This window comes from Dermacentor silvarum, chromosome 6, assembly GCF_013339745.2.
Source record: "Dermacentor silvarum isolate Dsil-2018 chromosome 6, BIME_Dsil_1.4, whole genome shotgun sequence".
Taxonomy (NCBI): Eukaryota; Metazoa; Arthropoda; class Arachnida; order Ixodida; family Ixodidae; genus Dermacentor; species Dermacentor silvarum.
Window position 1 is genome coordinate 83,995,568 of NC_051159.1, and position 23,946 is coordinate 84,019,513.

Genomic DNA, 23,946 nt, shown 5'->3' on the forward strand with positions numbered 1-23,946 from the left:
TATCTCTCAGGCACTCTGTATATGAGTTGACATCTAACATTGTGAACTTTATGCTTATAAGCTCTGCATTGCTGCATGTCCTTTGGCTCATCTATTTCTCTGGCACATGCAAGGTTCGGGCCCAGCGTAAAGCTGCAAAGACTGACCTGGTGTCAACGAACACTGGCAAAGATGCGGGAACGAGGCCCAGCGGTGAAAGTGCTAGTGAACAGGCACCGACAAACAGCACACAAGGTGCATCGGCTGCCTTGCTTAACACAATTGATGAGGAGGAGGAGGCAGTCGCCTCAATTGCACGCTTTTCACAGCAAGAGAGAGAACCTCGACCGATCGAGGATGTCCCCTACGTGGAACATCAGATAGTGTTCACCGAAGAGCAGCTGGCATCTTGCAAGCCTCAAGGTATGCACATAGTTTTAAACGGTTGATGATGGTGGGGTGTTTTTTAAAGTAAAGCATCCTTTGACTCTTCCCCCCCACACGCAAACACACACACACTATGTGTGGACTGGTTGAGTAAATGGGGCCAATCTTCGAGACTATGGATCTCTTTGATTTGCTGTCCCGGACTGTCAGAGAAGGTCAGCCAACACCCATTGGCTGAAACACCCATTGGCTGAAATCAGCGCCTCAGGCATTGCTGCGCTGTCCAGGTTGGCATAACGAAGAGATTTGGTGTAATCATCGCTTGGCTGATCTTAGAGACAGTACAGTGAAATCTTATTGCTACGAACTTCATATTAATTTTTTTTTCTTTAGATTAACAAACATTTGTAAAGTCCCCAGCCAGAAGTCTACTGTTTTAATGTATACATCTCAGTACTACGAATTTCAGAACACTGAATATTTAAAAATATTAACAAGCAGAAATTCATACTTTATCTGTATTAGTAGCACCTCAAAATAATGTATATGTAACCCAAAATATCGCGCACATTTGAGACTTGTGAAGCCTGGGAAAATTAGGTGTGCCAGCATCAGCAGCAGCAGACTGTGATTACAAATTTTTGCCAGTCCTATTGTCATTGCCCGTAGTTATGGAAGCCCACGTATAAGGAAACTACTGAAATTGACACTATCAGTAATGTAAAAGAAGGCAAGGTTGGACCCATTGCATTATTTATAATTGCGAGCCTAGAAGGATTGAGGAAAGAAATTGCCGGCGCTTTAAAGGCGAGGGCTTGCTTTAAGCATCACCTAAACCCGAGATCAATCAGCAAGGAAAGGGATAAAATTTGTGGATGCTTCAGTGCTTATAACTTTTGGCGACTGGGCATTGGCGCAGCATGTTACAGATCTGATATGTGAACGATGTTAAGTGCATTTATGTTTCACATACATGCACATTTTCACTCCTATCGTGTCATGTCTGTCACCGGCGTAAACGCATTGGTGGATGTACTGCTTGCAGATGTAGGTGATTCCTTTTCTTGAATTTTGTTTTTCATGCCAATTTGCATATTTTTAGGATACAATGTTTCAAAATAACAAATTATTTTTGGCGGTCCCATGAGATTTATTATATCGAGATTTCACTGTATACAGTATACTAGACCACTTATAACGTAATGGTCACGCATGTTCGGGAAATGGTCACCTTACGATTTCAAAGAGGGTGAAATTTCCGCCGCGTTTTTTTTTTTTTCTTTCTTTTTTTTTTCGCGCGCAACATTGAGGGGTCTCTCCTAAGCTTTTACTCTATGGCGGTGCCGGAGCAATGCCGGTCGGAGGCGCTGCGGCGTGATTTGGTTCGAATGAACGAAATTCGACTGTAAATTGAATGCAAACGTTCTAGCTGCATTCCTCGACTGTCGCATACGCGTGGCGGCTCGGTGCACATGTTTTGCATATGTGCGGGCCTTGAAAATTGTTGCTTTGGTTCTAGTGCGGTACCGCTTATAGTGCGGATATTCGCGACTCCGGCGACTTACGTTATAAGCGGTCTACACTGTACAAAGATAGTAACTTCATGGACCAGTCCTAATACCATTGCACAATGTGTCCTTGCGAGGGTCCTGTTGTGGCATGTAATGCCATGCCAATCCTCATTGTATAACCACGAGAGTTAATAACTGTCCCCATCTGCAGGTCTCCCAGGAAGCTACCTATCGCTTGACTTTGACAATTGTCTTCCAATGGATTCTAGAGATAACAAGTACAAATTATAAGACTTGAACTTTAATTCAACGCCTACTGAAGGTCCCAGCCAGCACTTATACATATTTACAGGCCAGAACTTTCGCTATTTTAATCCTGGAATTGGCCTTCGCCAGATAATTCAAACTTGATTGGTCAGTAATCAATATGTAATGCACCTGACCCCAATGGGAACTCTAATCGTGAACCCAATGGCTGCAGTGCCAGTCTTGGCGGCGCTTAGGGGACAGTGGATGCATCAGACACATATTTCCTGCTGATGATTTTTTTGTTTTTTTCCCTAGCTACAGCAGATTTAAAAAATGGAAACATCAGCCTAATTAATGATTACCATATATACCCAATTGTAATACATTCTTCAAAAAATCAAGTTGTTTACTACTACTTCTTCAAAAACACATGGTCCGTATATTGCCTGCTGATCACAATCGAACAGGAAACTAAAACTGTGTTTGCAGCCTTAGCAACAACCTACCGTTGGCACCAACATCATTGTCATCGCAAGACGATGGCAGAGTAAGTTTTCGTGTACGTAGGGTGGCTAGCATAGAATGGCGATGACGACATGCTGCTTGCAGGTTTTAATTACAGACATAAACGTTTAACTTAGGATCGTTTTTCCATACAAAAAATGCTCAAATATTGCAGATCAGAGAGAAAAAGGCACTAGGACAGAAATAAAAAGCTGCTCAAACAGCTCATTCAAACAATGTTAACTTACATGCTATGCTAGCGGCGACATTCACGTGTTTTTTGGTAAGGGTGTGCGAATAGCAAATTCATTTTGAATCTAATAGTTGTATAAAAAAAAAGCCAAATATTGCATCCAGTATCGAAAAGTTAATCGGAAAGTTTAATGCTTCAAATTTTGTGCAAGGAAACACGGTGCTGCACATGATCAGGCATCTACTAACTTTGAATAACAAGAACTTTGAAAGCTATGTATCAGTAACTTGGGTACCTAGAATCAATATATACAGTATGGTCCACTCTTATTAAAGTGAACACCAAATTAATATGCTAGCACTGATTACAGCACAGTTCTATATGATAGTCTGGAAAATATCTTTGGGAATAGAATCTAAAGTAATGTTTCTGAATATCTTATGAGATTTTCAGTTTAATAGTGGACCTTTGTTTCATTGAAATCTTTTATTGGATAGAAAGCTTTCTTTTTCAGCTTTTCCTATCTTTGCGGGTAGGTGGGTGTTGCAGGTCAGCTCATAAAGGTCAACCTGCATGACACAAAAACGCGGATGGCGCATCACATGACTCGATCACCACATCACACATAGCCGTCGTCGGCACTGTGCAGGTCGACCGCAGCCATGCCAACGCTAAAGAGCGGGGGCCTGTTCGTTGTTGGGTTCAGCGTCATTTGACACCTGTCAAAGGTTCTGAAATTTGGAGGGCCAGAGCAGATTCATGCGCTGTGTGTGAACATGCATATCCGATACGATATGCGATATATGATATGCGATACAATAATTTTGTCGACGTTGCCTCTGTTCGCGTTGCGTTATCGTTTTGGCCAGTCCTGTCAAACAATGAACCTTCAACCAACTGAGATTCTGCGCTGTGAAGAGGCTGCACGTGTTAAGGCACCAACCACTTCTTGGTCCTTTATCGAAATGCCAAATATTTAAAAAATTGAATAGTAAATATTCTATTCGAAATTCGAATTATTCAAGCTCGCTATTTGAAACAGTGATATTTGAGTATTCGCACACCCCTATTTTTTTGAGCACTGGAGACTTGCATGCATCACAGGACGAACTGGCACAGTGGTTAGTGTAGGTGCAGACCACCATACCGTTTGCAGTCATTGTGCAGTTCAAGAAATGCAGAATATCGCGGTGGACTCTACGGATGACATGTTGTAGTCCAAGAGCAATACAAATGCATCTGATATTGACGACAATGGACATACAAGGGGCCTGAAACACTTTCTGAACATAGTAGGAAAACATTGCTAATCTGTAGAAGAGGCTCCTGCAAACATGGGAACCAAATATTGCAGTGCATGCTGCAGGGAATTTAAAATCTTGTGGTGAAAACGGGGAAAATCGCTTGATCTTTCCTTCGCAATGTCATCACAAGCAGCAAAGCCCACAGCTATTGGTTGATTTCATGATTGTGAGAACATTCCAAGTAGTACTATTACAGTCGAACCTACTTATAGCAACACCGGGTTTTAACACTATATCAGATATAACAATGATCATCCGATGCAGAATCATATTTTGTACGTGTCCTGTGGTAAAATAAACAGCTTAATACAATGCTCCCATGTCGTGTTGTCGGTTAAAACAAGTTAAACGGGCTGCTGGGTGTTGTGTGCCAAATGGAAACAACATGCAATATCCTCGAGGAAAAAAAGCACTAAAAGGGTGGACCGCTTCATCGCGCTCGCCTTTGTGCCGCGCACCTCGCATGACACGCCTTCGTTGCATATCGCATCGCTGGCTTTGTGCGCTTTTATCCCGGCTCCCTTTCACCCTCTCGCCGACATTGGACGGGCGAAACGGACAGAGGCAACAAAGGCGTGCCGTGCGGGGTGCGCATCACAAAGGCGGAGGCACCAAGTAGCCAGATTTAATTGTTATAGCCAGTAATGCAGCAAGGGAACATTGTAGTAAGGCGTGTAAGCACCGCTGTGAGCACAAAAGTTCAAGGTGCAGCAGCTGCTCACTGTTACATCCGAGTAATGTTGAAACCGGTAATGCTATAAGTGGGTTCGACTGTACCGTATTTACTCGTGTAAATTTTTTACCCCTAAATTATCACCCTGGTTGTGAAAGAAAAAAAAACTTTCGCACTGATATTTTGCACTCCCTGTTATGCCACGCAGCAGTTCTTCAGCATGCTCGCGCTGACGGACTGCTGCGTGGCATAACACGCATTCGGGTCCGCAGTTTCGCACGTGGCGACGAACGTGCGTAGTCTCTCATCGTAGAATCGAGGTGTTTAATGCATTGTCTCTTAGGAGAGTTCACCGTAACTGCGGTAATCCGTCGTAAAGTCCGGGACGTCGTAATAACGTCTACAGTGGAACATCGGTTGTACGTGCTCAGATTTTAAGACTGGTTGGGAAAATTTGTACACCCCCTTTTTCGAAGCCCTAAAGTAAAGTGCACAAATTACGCGAGTAAACACGGTACTTCTGTCTGTCTAGTTAAAATGTTTGTCCTCTGTGCTTTTTTTCTTGCAACCCGGTTATAACAAGTATCGGTTATAACAATGGGATTTTCTTGGCACTTGAATATTGTTATAAGTGGGTTCAACCATATTGGTAAATTTGAGGTAAATAAATGAAAAATTATGTCTGCGATCTCAAATACATAAAGCATTTAATTCATCTTCGCCTTGCCAGTCTACACGAGTCGCTCGTAGCATCTGAGATAGCAGTGGCATGCTACATAGCGGAGATGCTGCAGCCGCCACAGCTATCGCAATGAACCCTTTCACTGGTGGGACTCTCAACTTTTGGTCAGAGTCTTGCCTCCTTGCCACCTCCCTCTGTGTAGCTTCCAGCGTGCTAGTAGAGACAAAATGAGAGATAGCTGCTCATCGGTGAGATAATTACATCTAACTCGTCCTTTAATAGTGAGGCATTTCTATGATTTGATAGAAAAGTGTTTCAGCGCCCCTTTAAGCATCACTAATTCTGCATTCTACGAACTCCATTCTAACTCTCCACATTTAATCTTGTGTGGTTTACAGAAATGGATCATAAGAAGCCAACAAACCCTTGTTGTCCTTGGTGTCATTGTTTGTTGGCTTCTTATGATATGATAATAAAAATCGGGCCCCTCGGTTCTGTTTCTTCACGTTCATTACAGAATTGGAAGCACTTTACATCTTTTGCTAAAAAAACGGGTGTTTGTTAGATTTGCGTGCACATTGTCTTTTGCTATGAACTCATAAAAACTGAGTGCACATTTGATTCAGAGGTGTATTCGGGTAAGTACTGCCAAATGAAGCAACACTGTGTTCGAAAATTTCTTCTGCCTCCTCTTCTAGTTTGTTACACTGAATAATTACATCAATTCTGTTAGCCCTGTCAAGGTTAAATTAGCATAGGTCGACTGAACCTCTTTATTCTTTTTTCAAATTAAATGAGTATATCTTTTAATGTTTTTGCCTAAAAAGCAGACTTACTTCTATTGGAAGCCATGTTTATTCTTCCTATAACTTCGTCCTACGTCAGCTTTCTTCCTTCTCGTCTTCTAATGGTTGGATCGTTATATCCTCTCTGGCCTTGTTTACATCCCTCCTGGGATGGTAAGGAACCACATTTCCAATTGTAGTCATTTCTGTTGCTCCATTGCTTCTTTCATAGTAGGTGGTTTTTAGAATTCCTTGCTGTCTGGATGACTTTATGACCAGGTAAGGGCCTAAAAAAGGGGCCTTGGAACCTTGAATCCCTTTTCGCACAAGGACCATGGCTCCTGGCTGAATATTTGGCGTAGGACTTCCATGACGTCTATCGAAACCTTCCTTCACTGCATTGGGGTATCGATGCTGCTGGTCTGGTGATCTTTTTCTTTAAGCACTATAAGTTCAGGTAACTCCAGTGCAACATCAGCTGGAAGCCACTGGCTTTTTCCATAGGCTGCAAAGTGTGGTACAACCAAGAGCGACAACATGAGAAGTGTTGTGGTGAGTTACGGTGGCTTGTAAAGTGCATCTCCACCCACCCTTGAAATCGCGGTACATTGACTTGACTTGTTTTACATCACGAATGACCTTCTCTGCCAATGCATTCGACTGCGGGTGGTATGGAGCAGGAAAATAAGTTTTATTCCTTTTTTATGAGCCCATTCCACAAGCTGTTTGCTGTGAAATCCACCTACATTATCGGCGACTACCACTTTCGGGTTTTCAAACATCTTGTGTTCGAGGAGATTGGGGACAGTTCTTGAATTTTCTTTTCCTGCTTTTGCCGCTACCATTCTCGTGCATTCATCAATGGCAATTAAAAAGGACTGAGTACTTTTCACTCCCTCCTTCTTTTTCTGTAGCTCAGCAAAATCGAGGTTAACCACCTCAAATGTTGTAGAATACTCTGAAGTTATCATCTTGTTTCCTTGTGCCCTGTATTTTGCATTGTTTAGTTGGCAGTTATGGGAAGTCCGGACATAATCGTTCACGTCTTTTGTCATAGTGTCCCACGTAAATCTGCTCAATATTTTCCAGTCGGTTTTCCAGAACCCTTCGTGGCCACCCGGCTCAGGGCTGTCATGATAGTCTTAGAATATTGGGCACCTCTCATTCGGGAACATGAAGCTTCCTGTTCTGCAGTTCCCATGTCTTCAGTGCCTTCCAAAAGAATCAAGAAATTTGTGTTCTCATGCTGGTCTTTTACCTGTATATGGAGTCTTAACAGGACGTCTGCATCTGGGAGTTATTCCCCAGGCCTGTGAGCGACTTCAAAAGTTAATTGTATTTTGTCTATCCATCTCACAAGTCGTCCTTTCGGTTGGGCTAAACTTAAGAGGTGGCTCAGTGCTTGATTATCGGTGAATAACTTGAAATGGCGCCGTTCCAAGTAGGAGCGGAAATAACAATGAGCCATGACCACAGCTAAGACCTCTTTTTCGGTAGTAGGGTAATTCTCTTGAGCTTTGAAAAATGTATAAGAATAATATCCAATAACTTTCAGCTGACGATGAGATGGCTCCATCAAGTCTCTCTGGTACGACACAGCACCGGTTCCAAAATGTGAAGCATCCGTGCAGAGTTCGAACGAAAGGTTAAAATCGGGGAGAACGGAGAACAGGATCCGATGAAATGGTTTGTACCAAGTAATCATAGGTCTCATTGCATTCTTTTCACCTAACTAAGGCTAACAAATGTTAGACGTTATGGCTCGGCGCAGGACGCGCCTACATGTATCGGAAGTTTCTCAAACATTATCAATGCTTCTATCCGTCTGTTGTCACCGACGCTTATGTAATAATCTGATTGTATGAGCAACTTGAATTGTCTAGTGCTTTCTGGAAGACACGCGGGCACCAGGGATTACTCTGGAACCTTCGATGACTCGTGTATAAAAGCCGACGCGTTTTGCTGCTGATCAGATTTCGACGATCACCGATTGTGTTCATGGCTGTCGTGTTTCGAGTGCAACTTTGTGGGCACAGGTTCGCCCAATAAAAAGTCAGTTTCGTCATTCACACTTTTGCGACTGTTTTATTCGCCGTCACTACTACGTGACAATACGTAGCTTGTACCACTTCCATGCATTTCCTGCCAAGTACAATCGCAAGTTTTTCATGCAATCTTTATCATGGTTCTGTGCATTTTTTTCACAAGCATATTCATAAAACCTTATCCAAGATATGGCAGAACTCGACTCGCCATCGAAACAGTTTGGTTGCACAAGCATCTTGCACTTCTTTTGTGTGTCCTCCACCACCGTATTCAACAGTTCCATGATATGCTTCTGATGTTCTGAGACATGTAAGCATAGCATCTCTCTCACTGTGGTTGACGTTGCCACTTCGGCAGAAGGTAATGCTTCGGGAAGGTAACGACCAGGTAACACTTCGTGAGCGATAGGCCGCTGTATTAGATAGTAAAAATCTTTCATCTTTGTGAAATAACTGAATAATAACTGAACTAATAGCATAATAACTGAATGGAACGCCTTACCATCAGACATTGCCACAGAAGCGGACTTAACTGATCTAATATTATCACTCATGACTTGCCAGTGTTTCTAGTGTTTTCAATGTTTGTGGCTGTTTGCTTTTCATTGCAGTTGCCTTATGTTTTCCTAATACGTACTAATGTGTTTTCTGCAATAATTGTGATTTATCTTGTACATTACCTATGTGTTTCACTCTAATATTACTTTCATATATTCTTTTGTTTTTAGTATGATGCATAAGTACAATCTGTGACCAGCGCCTCTGTGCCTGTTGTCCCCTCCATGAACCGCAGTCGTAATGAGGGCCTTTGGAGGTATTTTGAATAAATAAAAATAAATATCCACGCTCACCGCGTGTATCGTTACAATGTCCACTGGAGTCAGCTTTGTCGTTGTAGTGGCGAAGTTCAACCATTCGGAAGCGCTGGAATGTCCGTCGAGGCTGACCAGTTCCTCCTCTTCTGTCTGATAGCTCTCCATGCAGGCCTTTGTGTCGATCTCGGAAAATGTCAGTTGTACCCACATAGTTCGCTGTTCTTCGGCTGCACTAAATGTAATGTTTTTCTTTAAGGAGACATACTTCTATCGGAAGACATGTTTATTCTTCCTATATCTTGCTCATCCTCTTACATCGACTTTCGTACTTCTTGTCTTCTAATTGTTGGATTGTTATATATCTTCTACAACATATTGCTACCGAAATTGAGAAAGATGAGTGGCACAATAATTTGGCATGCAAGGAAAGCTAAGAAGTCTGGTCTCTATACAGAGCAGTTTTATAAATGCAGCTATTGATTTTTTGTAATTTCTTTAGCATTTTGTGCTTCTAGTACAAGTTAAAGTGACTGAAGTGTGGACAGTGTTAGATAAATATGTATACTATCAGCCGAATCTCAATGTAGCAAACACTGACACATGAAATTAAAAGTTAACTAGAATTTCCTTAGTCATGCCTAATTTTAGTGAGTTTTCTATTTTTGTAATGAAATTGAAAATAAGGCTTGGGTGCAGTATTGGTTACAGTGAACTGAATCTTTGCCTGCATACACCTCAAGATATGGCAGTAAGTTAGCAGCAAAAGGTCGGAGCATTTGGGAAAGTACCTTATGAATGCACTATCTGATGCATTTTTGTGCGGCAGATGCGTGGAATGCATGTACCGGGTGCCTGCATCCTCTGAACTGCCGTGCTTTTCTCAAGCAAAGGACAAGCCCTTTGTAGTTACATCTGCAAATTTTTAGGTATATTTTTATAAGAAATATTTACTATAGCGAACAAACTTTTGCTGCAATTGGAGCTTCATGTCAGGGTTTAAATGTTGTACTGCCATATTTTGAATCTTGGCTTGTACGTCTCTTCAGCTTGCTGTGATGCTTTCTTTCTTGTTTGACCCGCCGTAGTTGCTTAGGAGCTTTGGCGTTACGCTGCTAAGCACAAGGTCATGGGATCAAATCCCAGCTACGGCAGCCGCATTTTGAGCTTGCGAAATGCAAAAATGCACATGTACCGTGCACTGGGTGCACGTTAAAGAACCCCAGGTGGTCAAAATTAATCCAGAGTCCCCCCGCTACGGCATGCCTCATAATCAGATTGTTGTTTTGGCACGTAAAACCCCATAATTAAATTTTTGTTTCCTGCTTGTTTTTCAGCACTTGATGAGATGATAGCACTGCTCGACAAAGCCTTCGAGCTGATCATTCATTTTCCACCATGCCCGCTGTATGCCGAGATGAGCAGGACAATGGCGCACCTTCTGGACCTTCAGGCAAGAGCTGACCAACATTTCCTTGCACGGCATTCCTGCACTCGGTGGTGCACTATAGGAATAATTTTGTTTTACCGTGATGAGTTAATGACAGGCTCTGTGCTGTCTCGTGTGCCTATGTCAGTGTCGTAGTGCTACAACAAATTAGGTGACCTGCCAACAAGCCCATATAGACACTGACTGGCGCATTCATTTTGTCAACTAGCTGAGCTGAACTCTGATACTCGTGAAGGTGTTTGACGGAGGAGTGGGGACAGTGGGAAAAGTGATTGAGGCAAATTACAGGCACGACAGAAAATGCCAAAAGTGAGCGTTGTAGATGGCTGGAATTCTCGCTGAACTGAAAAGGAATTAATCTTTTCATCATATTGATACTACCCAAACCTGCTTGAGACAGGTAATGGCAAAGGCGCACTTGCATAGTCTGTGGACAGTGGTGACGCAACATTGACGGGCTGCTGTAAGGTCTACAAATTGTAAATGCATGCAGAAGTGGCAGGAAATAGTGCATTAGAGCCATCTAAATATATGTTTAACTCTCTCAGTGTCAAGCTTTTTTCGGGGGGGACACACCCAAGCGTCTGTTCTTTTTTTTTTCCCCAGACATTATAAAACAAACTCAACAGTTTTTTTGTTGGTTATGCAGAAGGGAGAAAGTGACACGAATAATGGCAAATGCTCTATTGGTATCTTCCTCGCATTCTTATTTGACAAAATGAATAAAAAGTGCAGTAGATTCGATCATTGTTTTCAGTCCTTTTTGAGTGTCAGGATCCGGCGCAGTTGTCTCTTTCTTGAACAAGCTGTAATCTTCTGAGCTTGAGTATGGCTTGTATTTGGAGTCTGAAGAGCCACTGTTACAGTCAACAGTTGAAGGTCCTGCATAAATAGCCATCTTAAAGCAGTCATGCAGGAGTGCTTTTGTTTATTCAAGCTTGACCAGACAAAGCAAAGAGAGCAACAGATAAAACAGAGCAAAAGATGAAAGATGCGACAGAGGGAGGAGCCATCCTGGAGAAAGCACACAGGCAACAGAGCACCCTTGTCACTGGAAAGGGGGCGCACTGTAGTGAAGATAGCGATAGACGAACAAAAAAAAAAAGAGAACCTGTGACAAATGGCAGAAGCGCACAGGAGTTTGTAGCTTTGCACAATGGCATAAATATTTGAATGGAGAATCACCGCTGTAGCAGTGTAAAAATACCAGGAGCCACCTCTCCCATCTCCAGACGTGTGTGGCACTACCACGCCCACGCAGGGGCGCATTCCAGAGCCGCTAACAAGAACCCAGACTGCTCACCCCTATAGAGAAAATGTTCTTACAGATAGACAACAGGTGGCAGAACCACCTCTGAGCTTGCCAGCTTGGTGTTACTGTACACATACGAGTGTAGAGTGTGGAGAACATACTGGTACCTGAAAGGGTTAAGCCTTAACGACACTGAAAGGGTTAAGCCTTAAGGGATTGTTTAATGTTTTCCTATTTCATTTCTAAAACTTGCCTGCAATGCACATGTGTCTACAGGAAAGGCACACCAAGGAGCACAAGACCGCATCTCTGTGGTATGTTAGCCAGACGTCCTCAGTCACTTTGCAGCACGTTGGACTCGCTTTCCTCTACAAGAAACTCAAGTAAGGGCTTTGTTAAATATTCCAGATGTCGGCACGAGCAGTTGCAGTAATAGCATTTCTTGTGAAATGAAATCGTGTCCCTTATTGCATTAATGTTCTTGTTCACTCATAAAATGCTTATTAGAATAAATATCTAGTTCGTTAATCTGCATCATATTCTTGTACAGAGTCATGTATGTGTTCTTTTTTTTTTTCGTGCTGTTTTCCTCTTCTAATATAATTTCTTTATAGTCTGTGCCTCATGGTATATTATTCTGTTTAAAATGATGCATATAATTTCTCTAAACCACTGACTGCTGCATGTTACTTCAACAATATTTTTTATGAAGGCGTCCCCCTGAAAGTTTATAACTTCAGTACACCCTATTATGCTACATATTTTGCATTTTCTGAAATGCATAACATTACTGCAATAAAATCTGAGATCAAAGATCAATATAGGTTTTTAATAAGGCAGACCTAGTAGCTCTTGGTGTCCAATTAGTCGCCCTTAAAAGGGACCCTGAACCACTTTTTATCAAAGTGGAAAAATGCATTTAAAGTTAAATTACGCTATTTCAGAAACCCCAATACAAATAACATAGCGCAGTAAGGACAAGGGACAAGTCAAGACAAGACAGGTGCTAAACTGTCTGACAGGACTAGCGCTTGTCCTGTCTCGACTCTTCCTTACTGTGCTACCTTATTTGTATTACGATGAATAACCAACATACCCAAACCTGTTCCCTTCTGAAGTATATTTCAGAAACACTTTGCTGCAAGAAGTACTTCAATGCGTTCAGCAGAAGCGGAGTTATTGGCAATCAAACACGACCTTCGCAGTGCTTGCGTTCCTTCTTCAATGATTTGCGCTGTGATGGATACGGCGGAGCGGGGTGTGCCCTTAATGCTCTTCCTACTGAATATCATCATGGCGCATAGTTCAAATTTGATTTTGGGTGTTCACATAGACAGCATTACTTCAGATTTTGGCGCCTGCGACACTTGAAACATAAGCCAAACGCGGTAGTCCTCAGCGAGCTGCAGTCCTCTCAGCCAGTGGACTCGTGGCACCCTGCGGCGGCGGCGATATCTCCGCTACGTAGCGGACCACAGCTACATGCAACTATAGTGCGTATGTGCAGCGTTTGCTTTCTGCACGACAGGGCTTGAATGCGTGCTCACGTGTTCCAGTCTGACAGTGCTACGCTGTGCAGACCAGCTTTGTCCTGCCCCAGCTTCATCGACGAATAGTAGCCACATCCAACTCGCACATTTTGAAGTACTATCCATAGCTCAGTATGAAGCAAAGTCTGCCAAAGCAGGAGCGGCCTGGAGTGAGTGCACGCTGGCAAACGTGCGTGTGGTCTTAATTCCTACGGGAGCAGTTTCGCGCAGTTCGAGGCTAGTTGAGTGTTCAAAACTAATTGAACTACTGAGACCCGACAGCTACGACACCGATAAGCAGGGTGGCTAAAGTTTAATTCCTATGCGGGCGGCCAGAGCCAAGCGTGAGCACGCATGGCCGGCTTCTTCCGGAAGTACGTAAGTATTATCGAAATTTGGAGAGATTTTCGCTTGCTTCAGCCTGTTTATTTAAGTTCTTCCTACTGCTACTGTGTATATTTATTGACCAAGTGCAGTGATCCAAGCACACTTGTATGATGTCAGCTATTGGCCAAAAGCAGCCGTGTATGGGAATCTGCTATACAGTCGAACCCGGATATATCGACCCCCCATATAACGAATTATTGCTTATATAGAACAGCTATAAAATCCCCTTGAAAATTTCTGTATGAAATCTTAATTTGATATATCGAATTACCTATATATCTAATTTTATTGTCATCCCCTTCAGATTTGATATATCCGTGCTTGACTGTATTACGAAATAAAGCGTCCAGAAAAGAATGAGGAGCAGGCTTCTGTTGAAAGGAGAGCGTTTGAGAGACAGGTGACTTCGCGCTCCTCTTGCGAGCTCCACGCACTGTGCACGACTGCAAAACTTGGCTGAGATGTTCACAGCAGCGTGTGCTATCTGCGGAATGTTTTTTCACCAAAGCCGAGAAGTGACGTCCAGAAAACGCGGTTGCTATTGGCCAATGGCTGACGTCAATCAAGAAGGGGGTGTTTGGATCAGTGTGCTTCTTCCTAGTGTTACTGTGTATATTTATTAAAAAAGTTTATGAACAGGCTGAAGTAAGCGAAAATCTGCTTTTGAATTTCAATCATGATTACGCACTTCAGGAAGTACACTATCGTCTGCTCACACTCGGCCGCTCCCGTAGGAATTAAGCTTTGGTTACCCTACTTATTGGTGTACTAGCCGTCTGGTCTCGCTAATTTCGACTAGCTCTAAATGCTCCACTAGCCTTGAACCACCCGAAACCTAAGGTCAGGCCACATGCACGCTTGCCAGCGCACACTAACTCCTGGCAACTCTTGATTAGACGCCTTGGCAGACGTACTGATAGCACTTCACAATGCGCAAGTTGGATGTGGCTACTATCCGTCGATCAAGCTTGTGAAGGACAAAGCCGGTCCGCACCATGGTCAGACTGCAGCATATGAGTGCGAGCGCACACTCAAACCCTGTCGTGCACAAAGCAAACGCTGCGCATACGCACTACAGTTGCATGTAGCTGCAGTATGCTACGTAGCATAGATACCGTGGCGGCCGCAGGGTGCCGCGACGAGTCCACTGGCTAAGCGCACTGCGGCTTGCTGAGGACAACCACCTTTAGCTTATCTTTAGAACCTCGTAGGTGCCAAAATTTAAGGTAGTGACGTTTACGTTAACATCCACAGTCAAATTTGAACTGCGCGCCCTGAACGAAGCACCGCAAAGGTTGTTTGTTTGCAAATAACTCCGCTTCTGCTGAACGCATTGAAGTACTTTTTGCGTCAAAGTATTTCTGAAATAGCCTATTTTAACTTAAAATGCATTTCTCCACTTTGATAAAGAGTGGTTCAGCCCCTCACTGGGTTCAACTATCTTAAACAAACAAGCGTAGTACAATAAAATCTCGTTGATACGATTCTGCATAATACGTTTTTCGGAATAATACATTTATTTTTATTTTCCCGATAATATGATTTGGTTGAATAAAGTGTATCATCCGATAATCGTATCAACAAGATTCCCTCTGTATATACATGATGCGATGACTGATCGTGTTTGCAAAGTATTATAGCGCTGCTGCACCACGAAAACAGTCCTAACTTTCAGACCAAACGCAGCATACCTTCCTCTCGAGGGAGCCCCACTCCTAGCCCGAGGGTCATTCACACAAAGTGCCTCTTTGGCGTGCATGTTTCGTCGCTCACGACTAATCATCCAATGCGGAAGGCAGAACATAATAAATGAACAGAAGGAAAAAAGGAAGCGGGGCTCAATGTCCCTTGGTTCCAGTATGGGAGAAGGCAGAGAAGGCGCACTGCTTGACAATGCTGTGTCAAGGGAGAGTTTCCGTTTGCAGTGACTCTCGCCTCCTGGCTGCATGGTAGGACAGCCGATTACTTATATCTTCTCCAATAATTCATAACTTGTGGCTTCTTTTTTTTTTCCATTGTGAACCCAGCCATTGACCCTTACCCCTGCTTAGGCCACTGAGCCATTCTTTTCTTCATTAAAGTTCGTTCCCTCTCTCCAATAATTAACCGATGTGAAAATTTATTTCGGTAAGACCCTCCTTGGGCAGCGTTTCACAGCTTGTAGTATATTACCAAGATTTGCAGTGGAGTCTGGTGAGGGGCTCTTTAAATCCCATCAAGCTTACTTCCGAACCTATACTAAATGCAATTGTTTCTAGGCCTATGCTTTGTGCCAACAATAGCACCCAGTTACATAGAAAAGATTTGAATGTTTATTGATGTATGAAATTATCTATGCAAGGTACTTGGTACTGGCTCAAATGTTCCCTTTCTCGAGGGTTGTAACTCGGGAAAGAAGGGTGTAGGGTTATAGCCTTAGCTTCTAATGATATTATTCTAGAGGAAAAGCTGCTGCCACCTTCTATGAGGGTTTCCTAATAGGTGCTGTAGTTTATTGGGAGAGCCGGTATAGGGCTGTGCAACACTTTGTCTCAAACAGCCTAAAACATGCTCATGGCTGCACACATAAAGCTTAAAGTAAAATCTTTACAAGGAGTTTTCATTCACTCGTACTCTCTCTCATTAAAGTTTACTCACCTATAGTGCGTGAGCGAGTAAGAAAAAACTCGCACAGTGAGCAAAGACCTTGTCGTCGATCCAACTTAAAGGGCCCACTAGTACTTTTTATATAATTGTTTGTTCAAGCATTAGTCATGATGATTGAACAAAGAATGATGTTTGTGCTACATTAAAGAAACAGCTCTGGTGCTGTTTTAGCAGAGAAGGTACCATTGTGACAGATTGAATGGTGCAAGCCAGGCAAGGTGTCTCGGAGAACAATGCTAATCTGAAGCCACTGCGTACTGGCATTCCCATGCATACAACAGCAGCGAGGTGCCAGTTTTCCCTCTATGTAACATTGTAAGAAACTCTATGGTTATGCACACAAAAATGAAGGTAGTTACATGTTCAGAAAGTCAAGTTAACATTGTTTGCATTTTTCCCAGGAAGCAGAGAGCCGCCTCAATATCTGACACCGTGCAAGAATTCGAGTTCCGCGAAGAGGATATCATCAAGGCACAAGCTCTCAATTTCAGATTGCTCTCTGCACTCAAGACTACGCAGCTCACTGAACTCTATGAGCTTCTACCAGCCGGTGAGCAGTAGCCATCAATAATACAGGCACTCGTTACACCGTTGCAATATTTTTGCAAAGACGTCACGATACTTTCCTGATACTCGGACCTTCTGTTGGTACAGTAAAATGTTATCGTATCAGATGAGCATCCAAAGCAGTAACTTGGCAGTTACAGCCAGTACATTGATGTAAAACTGCGCACAAAAATTGGCACGAACAATTTTGTTACTGTACTATATGTAGAAGATACAGAAATGCAGGCAGTGCTATAATAATTGAATGCAGCACTAGCAGGTATAAAGTGTAATGTCTCTTTAACTGACCTTTAAGTTTTAAAGAGAAAATTCAGCTGAGCCAAATTTGTCTTCTACAATACCAAAAAGCAGCTGTTACCACGAGGAGAGGCTTAGTAAGGAACAAAGGATGCGAGAACAGGCGGTGACACCACCTCGAAGTCCACACTGGCTTGCTGCCTTGGGCCTAGTTAATTTTTATTGGTAAAAATGGGTTACATTGTATTCAAAAAGAGCCAAACTGAACTTCGCAATTTTCAAAAACATTTACGGAGTCGCAGTGGCCCAAAATATGGAAAAATACTTAGAAATCTGCAACGCGACTTTGACGGGCCGTTGCTGGTGTTCTGGCACAGAAATTTAAAAATGAAGTCTGGCCTTCATTTTCCTCTCCAGTAAACAACCTCTTACTGTGGGATTAAATCTGAATGAATATCAGTCTAAACTCATCTAGTGCTCCTCTTTAGTGTACCTTTAAGCTGTCCCATGCAGATACATGCCAACCCTTCTGAAGTTTCTGCTATGTTTACCAATTTAGGCTTATTTTGCAATTTTACGAACGTTTCATCAACTTTTACAAAGAAACATTCTGTTTGCGAAAAAGTTTTGCTAGTCATACCCCGAACATTCCGTAGAGTCTTCTGATGGTGAAAGGATACAAGAAGGGCACTTGCCTCGACTGCGTTTCTGCAGACAAGTTCTTGAAGCAGGCTCAATCAGTAGCACCAAAGCCGCCAGAAAAGTTGGAGATGCAAAAACAATGTCTTGCTTGTCTGTACTTAGTGTGCACGAATTCATACAAGTTTGTTGCTGCTTGTGTGCTACATCTCTAAAGATAGATCACCTTCAATGAAGTCTGCGTGTATCCTAGAAAAGGCGTGTGCTCGGGGCATACTTTTAAAAATGAATACTATCCCGCCATCAGTGCCATCTGCGATTTTTACAAATTTGAAAGTTCACAAGATGGCAGGTATGCATGCTTTGGCCAGGACACATTCCATTGATGAATGACAGTTATAGTAGAACACCTCATGAAATATAGTGCAACCAACTAAACTATTACTCCATTGTATCTGATAATTCACTTAATCACTTCATTTTTAAGCGCTTTAAAGAGTGCTGACATGACACTTTTCTTTAATTTTCACTTTTTTGCATTATATGAAGGTCCAAGCACTCTATAAACGTTATACTAGAAGATGTTGCCAAGTGCCTGAGCACCTTAATTTACTACAATAACTCGTTTCTATGAACTAGTACTAGTTTCACTGCCAAGGACATGGATGCATCATGATGTTGTAGTACAGTGGCTCCGCCGTAGCCTTCGCAGTGCAAGGCATTAAAGAAGGAACGGGAGCACAGCGGAGGCCGTGTTTGATTGCCAATAACTCCGCTTCTGCTGAACGCATTAGTGTACTTCGTGCGGCAAAGTATTTCTGAAATAGCCTATTTTCACTTCAACTGTCTTTCTCCACGTCGATAAAAAGTGGTTCAGGGCCCCTTTATTGAGCCAACACCATCATATTTACCTTTATTGCTACATGTCTGCAAGTTCTGCTGTGTCATGTCATGATATTGTCACATAGTAGTGATGGTGAAGAAAACAGTCGCAAAGCTGTGAATAATGAAATTGACTTTTTATTGGGTGAACCTGTGCCCACAAAAGCAAGTTGCACTCGAAGCACAACGATAGCGGCGAACACAGTCGGCGATCGGCGAAATCTTATCAGTGGCGAAACACGTCGGCTTTTATACATGAGTCATCCTATGGTGTTGGGCTGCTGAGCACGAGGTCGCAGAATCAAATCCCGGCCACAGCGGGCGTATTTCGATGGGGGCGAAATGCGAAAACACCCGTGTACTTAGATTTAGGTGCAAGTTAAAGAACCCCAGGTGGTCGGAATTTCCGGAGTCCCCCACTACGGCGTGCCTCATAATCAGATCATGGTTTTGGCACGTAAAACCCCATAATTTAAACATTAGTCATCGAAGGTTCCAGAGTAATCCCTGGTGCCCGCGTGTCTTCCAGGAAGTACTAGACAATTCACGTCGCTCATACAATTGGATTATTACATAAGCGTCGGTGACAACAGACAGATAGAAGCATTGATAACGTTCGAGAAACTTCCGATACATGCAGGCGCGTCCTTTGCTGAGCGATAATGTTTAACATTTGTTAGCCAGTGAAAAGCAGTCACCGGTGAAAGATAAACAAGTATACGTGTCAATACTGTCGATGTCAGGTCTGGCATTTCAAGAAAACTTCAGTATCGAATTAAAATATCTTGCATTTCCCAACCTTCACACTTGCAAAGCGTCATCCTCTTTTACATACGAGAAGAGGTTTGGGAGAGTTTCCATGACTTATGAAATATGTCAGATACTTGTTGAAATGTCTGCACCTTTCTCAAAAAACCTTTGTGGGAATATTTCTTGCGCACTACCTTAGGATCACCACTTCAGTAAAAAGTTTTCAACTGAACATGCTGTCGAGGGGTGTTGCGTAGCACTGGTATCATTAAGCTTATGAGTCCAGGCTGTTCATTACCCTTGCTTCTTTCAGACTGGACCTGTGTGCAAGTGGTGGCAGCAGAGTCTGCTGCAAAAGGCCCTGGTGGTGTCACCCTGACACCCGATTTGTTCGTCTCCCAGTGTCGGAAGGGAAAGGCTCCAATCATGGTCAAGCTCAGTGGCTCTTCAGATCAGCAGGTATACATGTGGCTGGTTGCGAGGGCAATTCAGTGTGAGCAGGAGGGTATGCATTATAGTTAAATCTTCATGTCCATAGAACACCAGGTATTTTAGCCTCTATATAAGGAAGTGCATTTATTCACAATGTCAGCGTAATGAAATTTCACTGCTGCCACAAAGGCAGACCGAGACAACAAATTGAAACTACTGCAGGTGTGAGTGGTGAAATAATTGAATTATATGCAGTTGTTTGCTAATGCAGCTTTCAAATTGCAGGCCACAGAGAATGGCTGCCAAAGTGAACTGTCTTTGGCAACAGTGGCGAATTTAGCTGGTCATGGCATCCAAGATGTGCCCCCAAACCTTAAAGGCCATAAGCTTGCAAGTTCAGTGTCAATCATAGGCACTAGGGGCTCTATGTGTCGACGTGCCGTATGCATTGTATCACGCACATGTCAGGCAGTAGTACTGGACACAGCACCCTCTTGCTTGACGACAAGGCTCATGTGCTACATGGCAACATGTATGAGTGTAAACCGACAAAAGCTGTCTAGCGGACTGTATTGGCATCATGAGCTTCATACAAGCTTACCTAGATAGAACTCTCACACTAATGTTTATGCAGATTTCTGTAGTCATGCTTCAACCAGCATTGGAATCATGGGAAGTACAATCATTTTCTCGATATGGCTAGTGGCTTTGAGTGCAACGTGACTGGCTGCTTCAAAGGGACCTTTGAAACGATTTTGACTATTTTGTACAAACATACTGAGTCGTTAGGGTAGGTCCTTCTGATCATTCAGTTATGCATTTAAACGCTTCACGTACGGCGTGTAATATATTACAAGGTTTAAAAATGTGCATCGCTACCGATCGCAGCGGCGCCACTCCTCCGAGTTTTCAGCCGCCCCATTAGTCTACGTAGTTAGCTCACCCAACTGACGTCAATTGCGCTATCTGACCAGGTTACATCTTCGATAATTTTTCCAACTTTATGGCGAACAAATGTTCTTCATAATAGTTGGATAATTCGTTAACTTATTTCTAAAAACATTAACAGAAATGGAATACACAGTGTATCACTACACTCAAGCACTTCCGGCGCACAGCAAGTGTCATCTGTGTGAATGCAGGTTCTTTTGTTTAAAGGTTCAGACTATTCTCTCAGGTGGAGCCTCCGAGAACCCAGTTGAGGACAAACCCTTGTTGGAGAATGCACACAAACATTTATTAAAACTGAAACCAAAAGCAACCCGTAAATCAAACATTCAATGAAAAACTCGCAATGAGAAACACGCTCGGAGCTAGAACGCTAATGATAGCAGGCAAGTTCGGGCAGGCCGCGAGTGTGTGGGCGCACAACAGTCTTGACGTGGAGAAGCAGAGATGAGACGATTCAAGAAGTGGCGACGATCTCATCAAAGGTCGATGTATTGGACCATTGGACAGGCTACCAGAGCGTGGCAGCTCTGGCTTGGAGGGAGAAGGCAGGCGGCTTGGCGGCACGGTAGACGGGGGCAGCGTTCTGGCCAGGCATAATTCAATATAGGCCCGCTATAGGATTTGATGACGCAGAGGCACATACCAATAAGAAAAGTACTTATTCTTATTGACAAAAGTACGCCACGGGCACCTGGCCTTTTGTCCGACTTGGCCCTGATGTCTGAGATTGCAGCGTGGCCTCCTCCTTATAGAATTTGTCGAGGGATCAAATACATAAATAAACATTATGTGCAGTCACAGATAGTAAACTTTGCGCACAGAAAGACAGATGATCTATAGTCGGGTACAACTTTAGAAGGCAGCGGCATTTGCCCCTTCAAAGGTGGATGCATACGAGCCTCTACCAATGGGCGCACACTAAAGACTTGCGTCATAAGCTGGACGGACAAATAAACATGATGCACAGTCACAGATAGTGAACTTCACGCATACGAGTACAGATACAGACGATCCAGGCAAGAACAAAACTGTAATCGCAGAAATCGTAATATGTACTCGGGCCATGCAGCGGTCGCGACAGCGCCATGTGGGTAGAATAATAGAGGAATAATGCAGAAATCAGTACGAAAATGTGTGATTTAACTGCCTGCACAGCGGCAACAATTATTCTGCTCCCAAAATTAAAGGAGGGTATTGCTTCGTTTCAAAAAAGAAATAAAAGCAGGTAGCTAAAAAGGAAGGAAAAGGACAAACGAAAGACACAGATGATGCGGCAAGTTGAACTGCCCAATATCCGAGTGTGTTTTTGGCAAACGCCGCATGGGCCGGGCTTTAAATACGCAAGTTCGGTCAAAATTGGTTATTGATGTCCTCGTACTTTTCGTATTCGCATGGTAATTTTGATCATGATGCTAACTGCTAAAATAAATGGCTAAAATTTCTACGGTTTTAAAAGCTAACGAACAGTCATACGTTTTTATAATTACGAGTTCATGAACATGAAGGAACATAGCTTTTTACTTGCATTGATTTTTGCTGCTTCGCTATCTAAAGGACAAACTTCTCTCGGTGGGGAAGTTGAACGAAGCGGTCAATGACTTCGGACACGTTGATGCAGACGTCTCTGTGGGTGTATAGAAGCGCCAGCCTAACCATGCGTTCCACAGACATTGTAGAGTGCAAGTAGTTTTTTTAGTAAACTCTTGTTGAAAAATATTCTCTCTGCGCTGGCAGTGGTCACTGGAAGGGTGACTAGAATCTGCAGCAGTTTGTACACATTTACATAGAACCTGCAGTCGCAATGAGAGAGGGCATCTATTCCGGTGCTAAAACCTAAAACACTCCCTCGATGTCATTGGCATCCTTGTTTAGGTACCTTGCACAAACAGTAGGCTGTTCGATTCCACTGATGTCCGTCGTTTCGTCAGGAAGTATGGAGAAGCAGCCTGCAGCGTTTACTTTTACATCTAGGCTTTCTATGATAATTTCACCACAACTTTCTATAATTTGGTTTTGTACATCTGGGCTTAAATACGAGTTATTACTGGGGGAACTTTCCAAATGGTTCTTCAGATATGTATCTCCACAATCAGCGAGGGCTATGCTTACCCTAGGGCCACTGTCCCTGTGGCCATGGAGAGCCAGACCTTGTCGCCCGCAAAAAGAATTTCCTCAATAATAGGCCATTTACTTTCTTCTGTTTTCTCATATTTTACTTTGCCTGCCCTGGTCCAGCTGATCGATCACATTGGGCACGCTTCCTGAAAATGTTTGGAGAAAATTATCAGCTGCTAGCTCACAGTCATGGTGATATTTAGTATTTTCGTGTGTGTGGAAGATTGCGAGCGCGTGCTTTCATTTCTGGAACGGCTTGGACATGAGGGCTCCAGTAAATAAAGTTCCAGAATTGAAAATCTTTTAAAGCACGCTTTTGGAAATGTCAGTGCACCTTTCTTGTCAAAAGTTTATGAGAACTGTATACCCATAAAGTTTTGTAATTGAAATCCATGCGCTCCGTAGATTCCGCGGCCGCTGCAAGATGCGGCAACGCGCCCTCTCGCTATCGAAAAGCCCTTGAAAGTTTGTGCTCGGATGGGGCTCCTTGCGTTACGTGACTCCAAGTGCAAGGGCGTTGCCACGAAATTCAGCCCGAGTTCGCAATGTTCATGCCGAAATGTCTTTTCGAGCGTGAAAAAGACACTGTAGACAGAATCCAGAATGATTCCCGGCGTCGGTGGTAGTTTTGGTCAGCGGTGCATGCCGGCACAAAAAAATTTCGGGGGGGAGCTGAAGCCCTATCAGCCCCCCCCCCCCCCTTCCCTCCCCTGGCTACGCCCCTGATGGCCGAGTCATTCACCGAATGTACCGATATTCGAATCGTGAATAGAATTATTCGAACGTTCAATATTAGAAGTGAAATCGAATATTCGAGTTCGCACACCTCTAATAATTTATAATTGGATTATGGCGTTTTCATGTGGTCTCGAAAAAGTCGTATTATCCGGGTTACACTGTGCTGCATTACGCTTGTGCCAGCCCAAATGCAGCTACAGTATCCTTCCATTAATTCAACTCCGGTTAATTCAATATTTTGGTTAAT

The 23,946-nt window shown here is 43.2% G+C and overlaps 1 protein-coding gene across 1 annotated transcript in view; it reads left to right on the top strand.

Moving 5' to 3' along the window:
- Nucleotides 1-23,946, top strand: part of LOC119455692 (uncharacterized) — a 101,370-nt gene that overhangs the window by 54,760 nt on the left and 22,664 nt on the right. Inside the window, exons 17-21 of the mRNA XM_049668957.1 lie at nucleotides 114-402; nucleotides 10,462-10,577; nucleotides 12,103-12,209; nucleotides 16,790-16,938; nucleotides 19,777-19,922. Coding sequence (XP_049524914.1) covers nucleotides 114-402; nucleotides 10,462-10,577; nucleotides 12,103-12,209; nucleotides 16,790-16,938; nucleotides 19,777-19,922 — 807 coding nt within the window. The remainder of the gene's footprint in view (nucleotides 1-113; nucleotides 403-10,461; nucleotides 10,578-12,102; nucleotides 12,210-16,789; nucleotides 16,939-19,776; nucleotides 19,923-23,946) is intronic.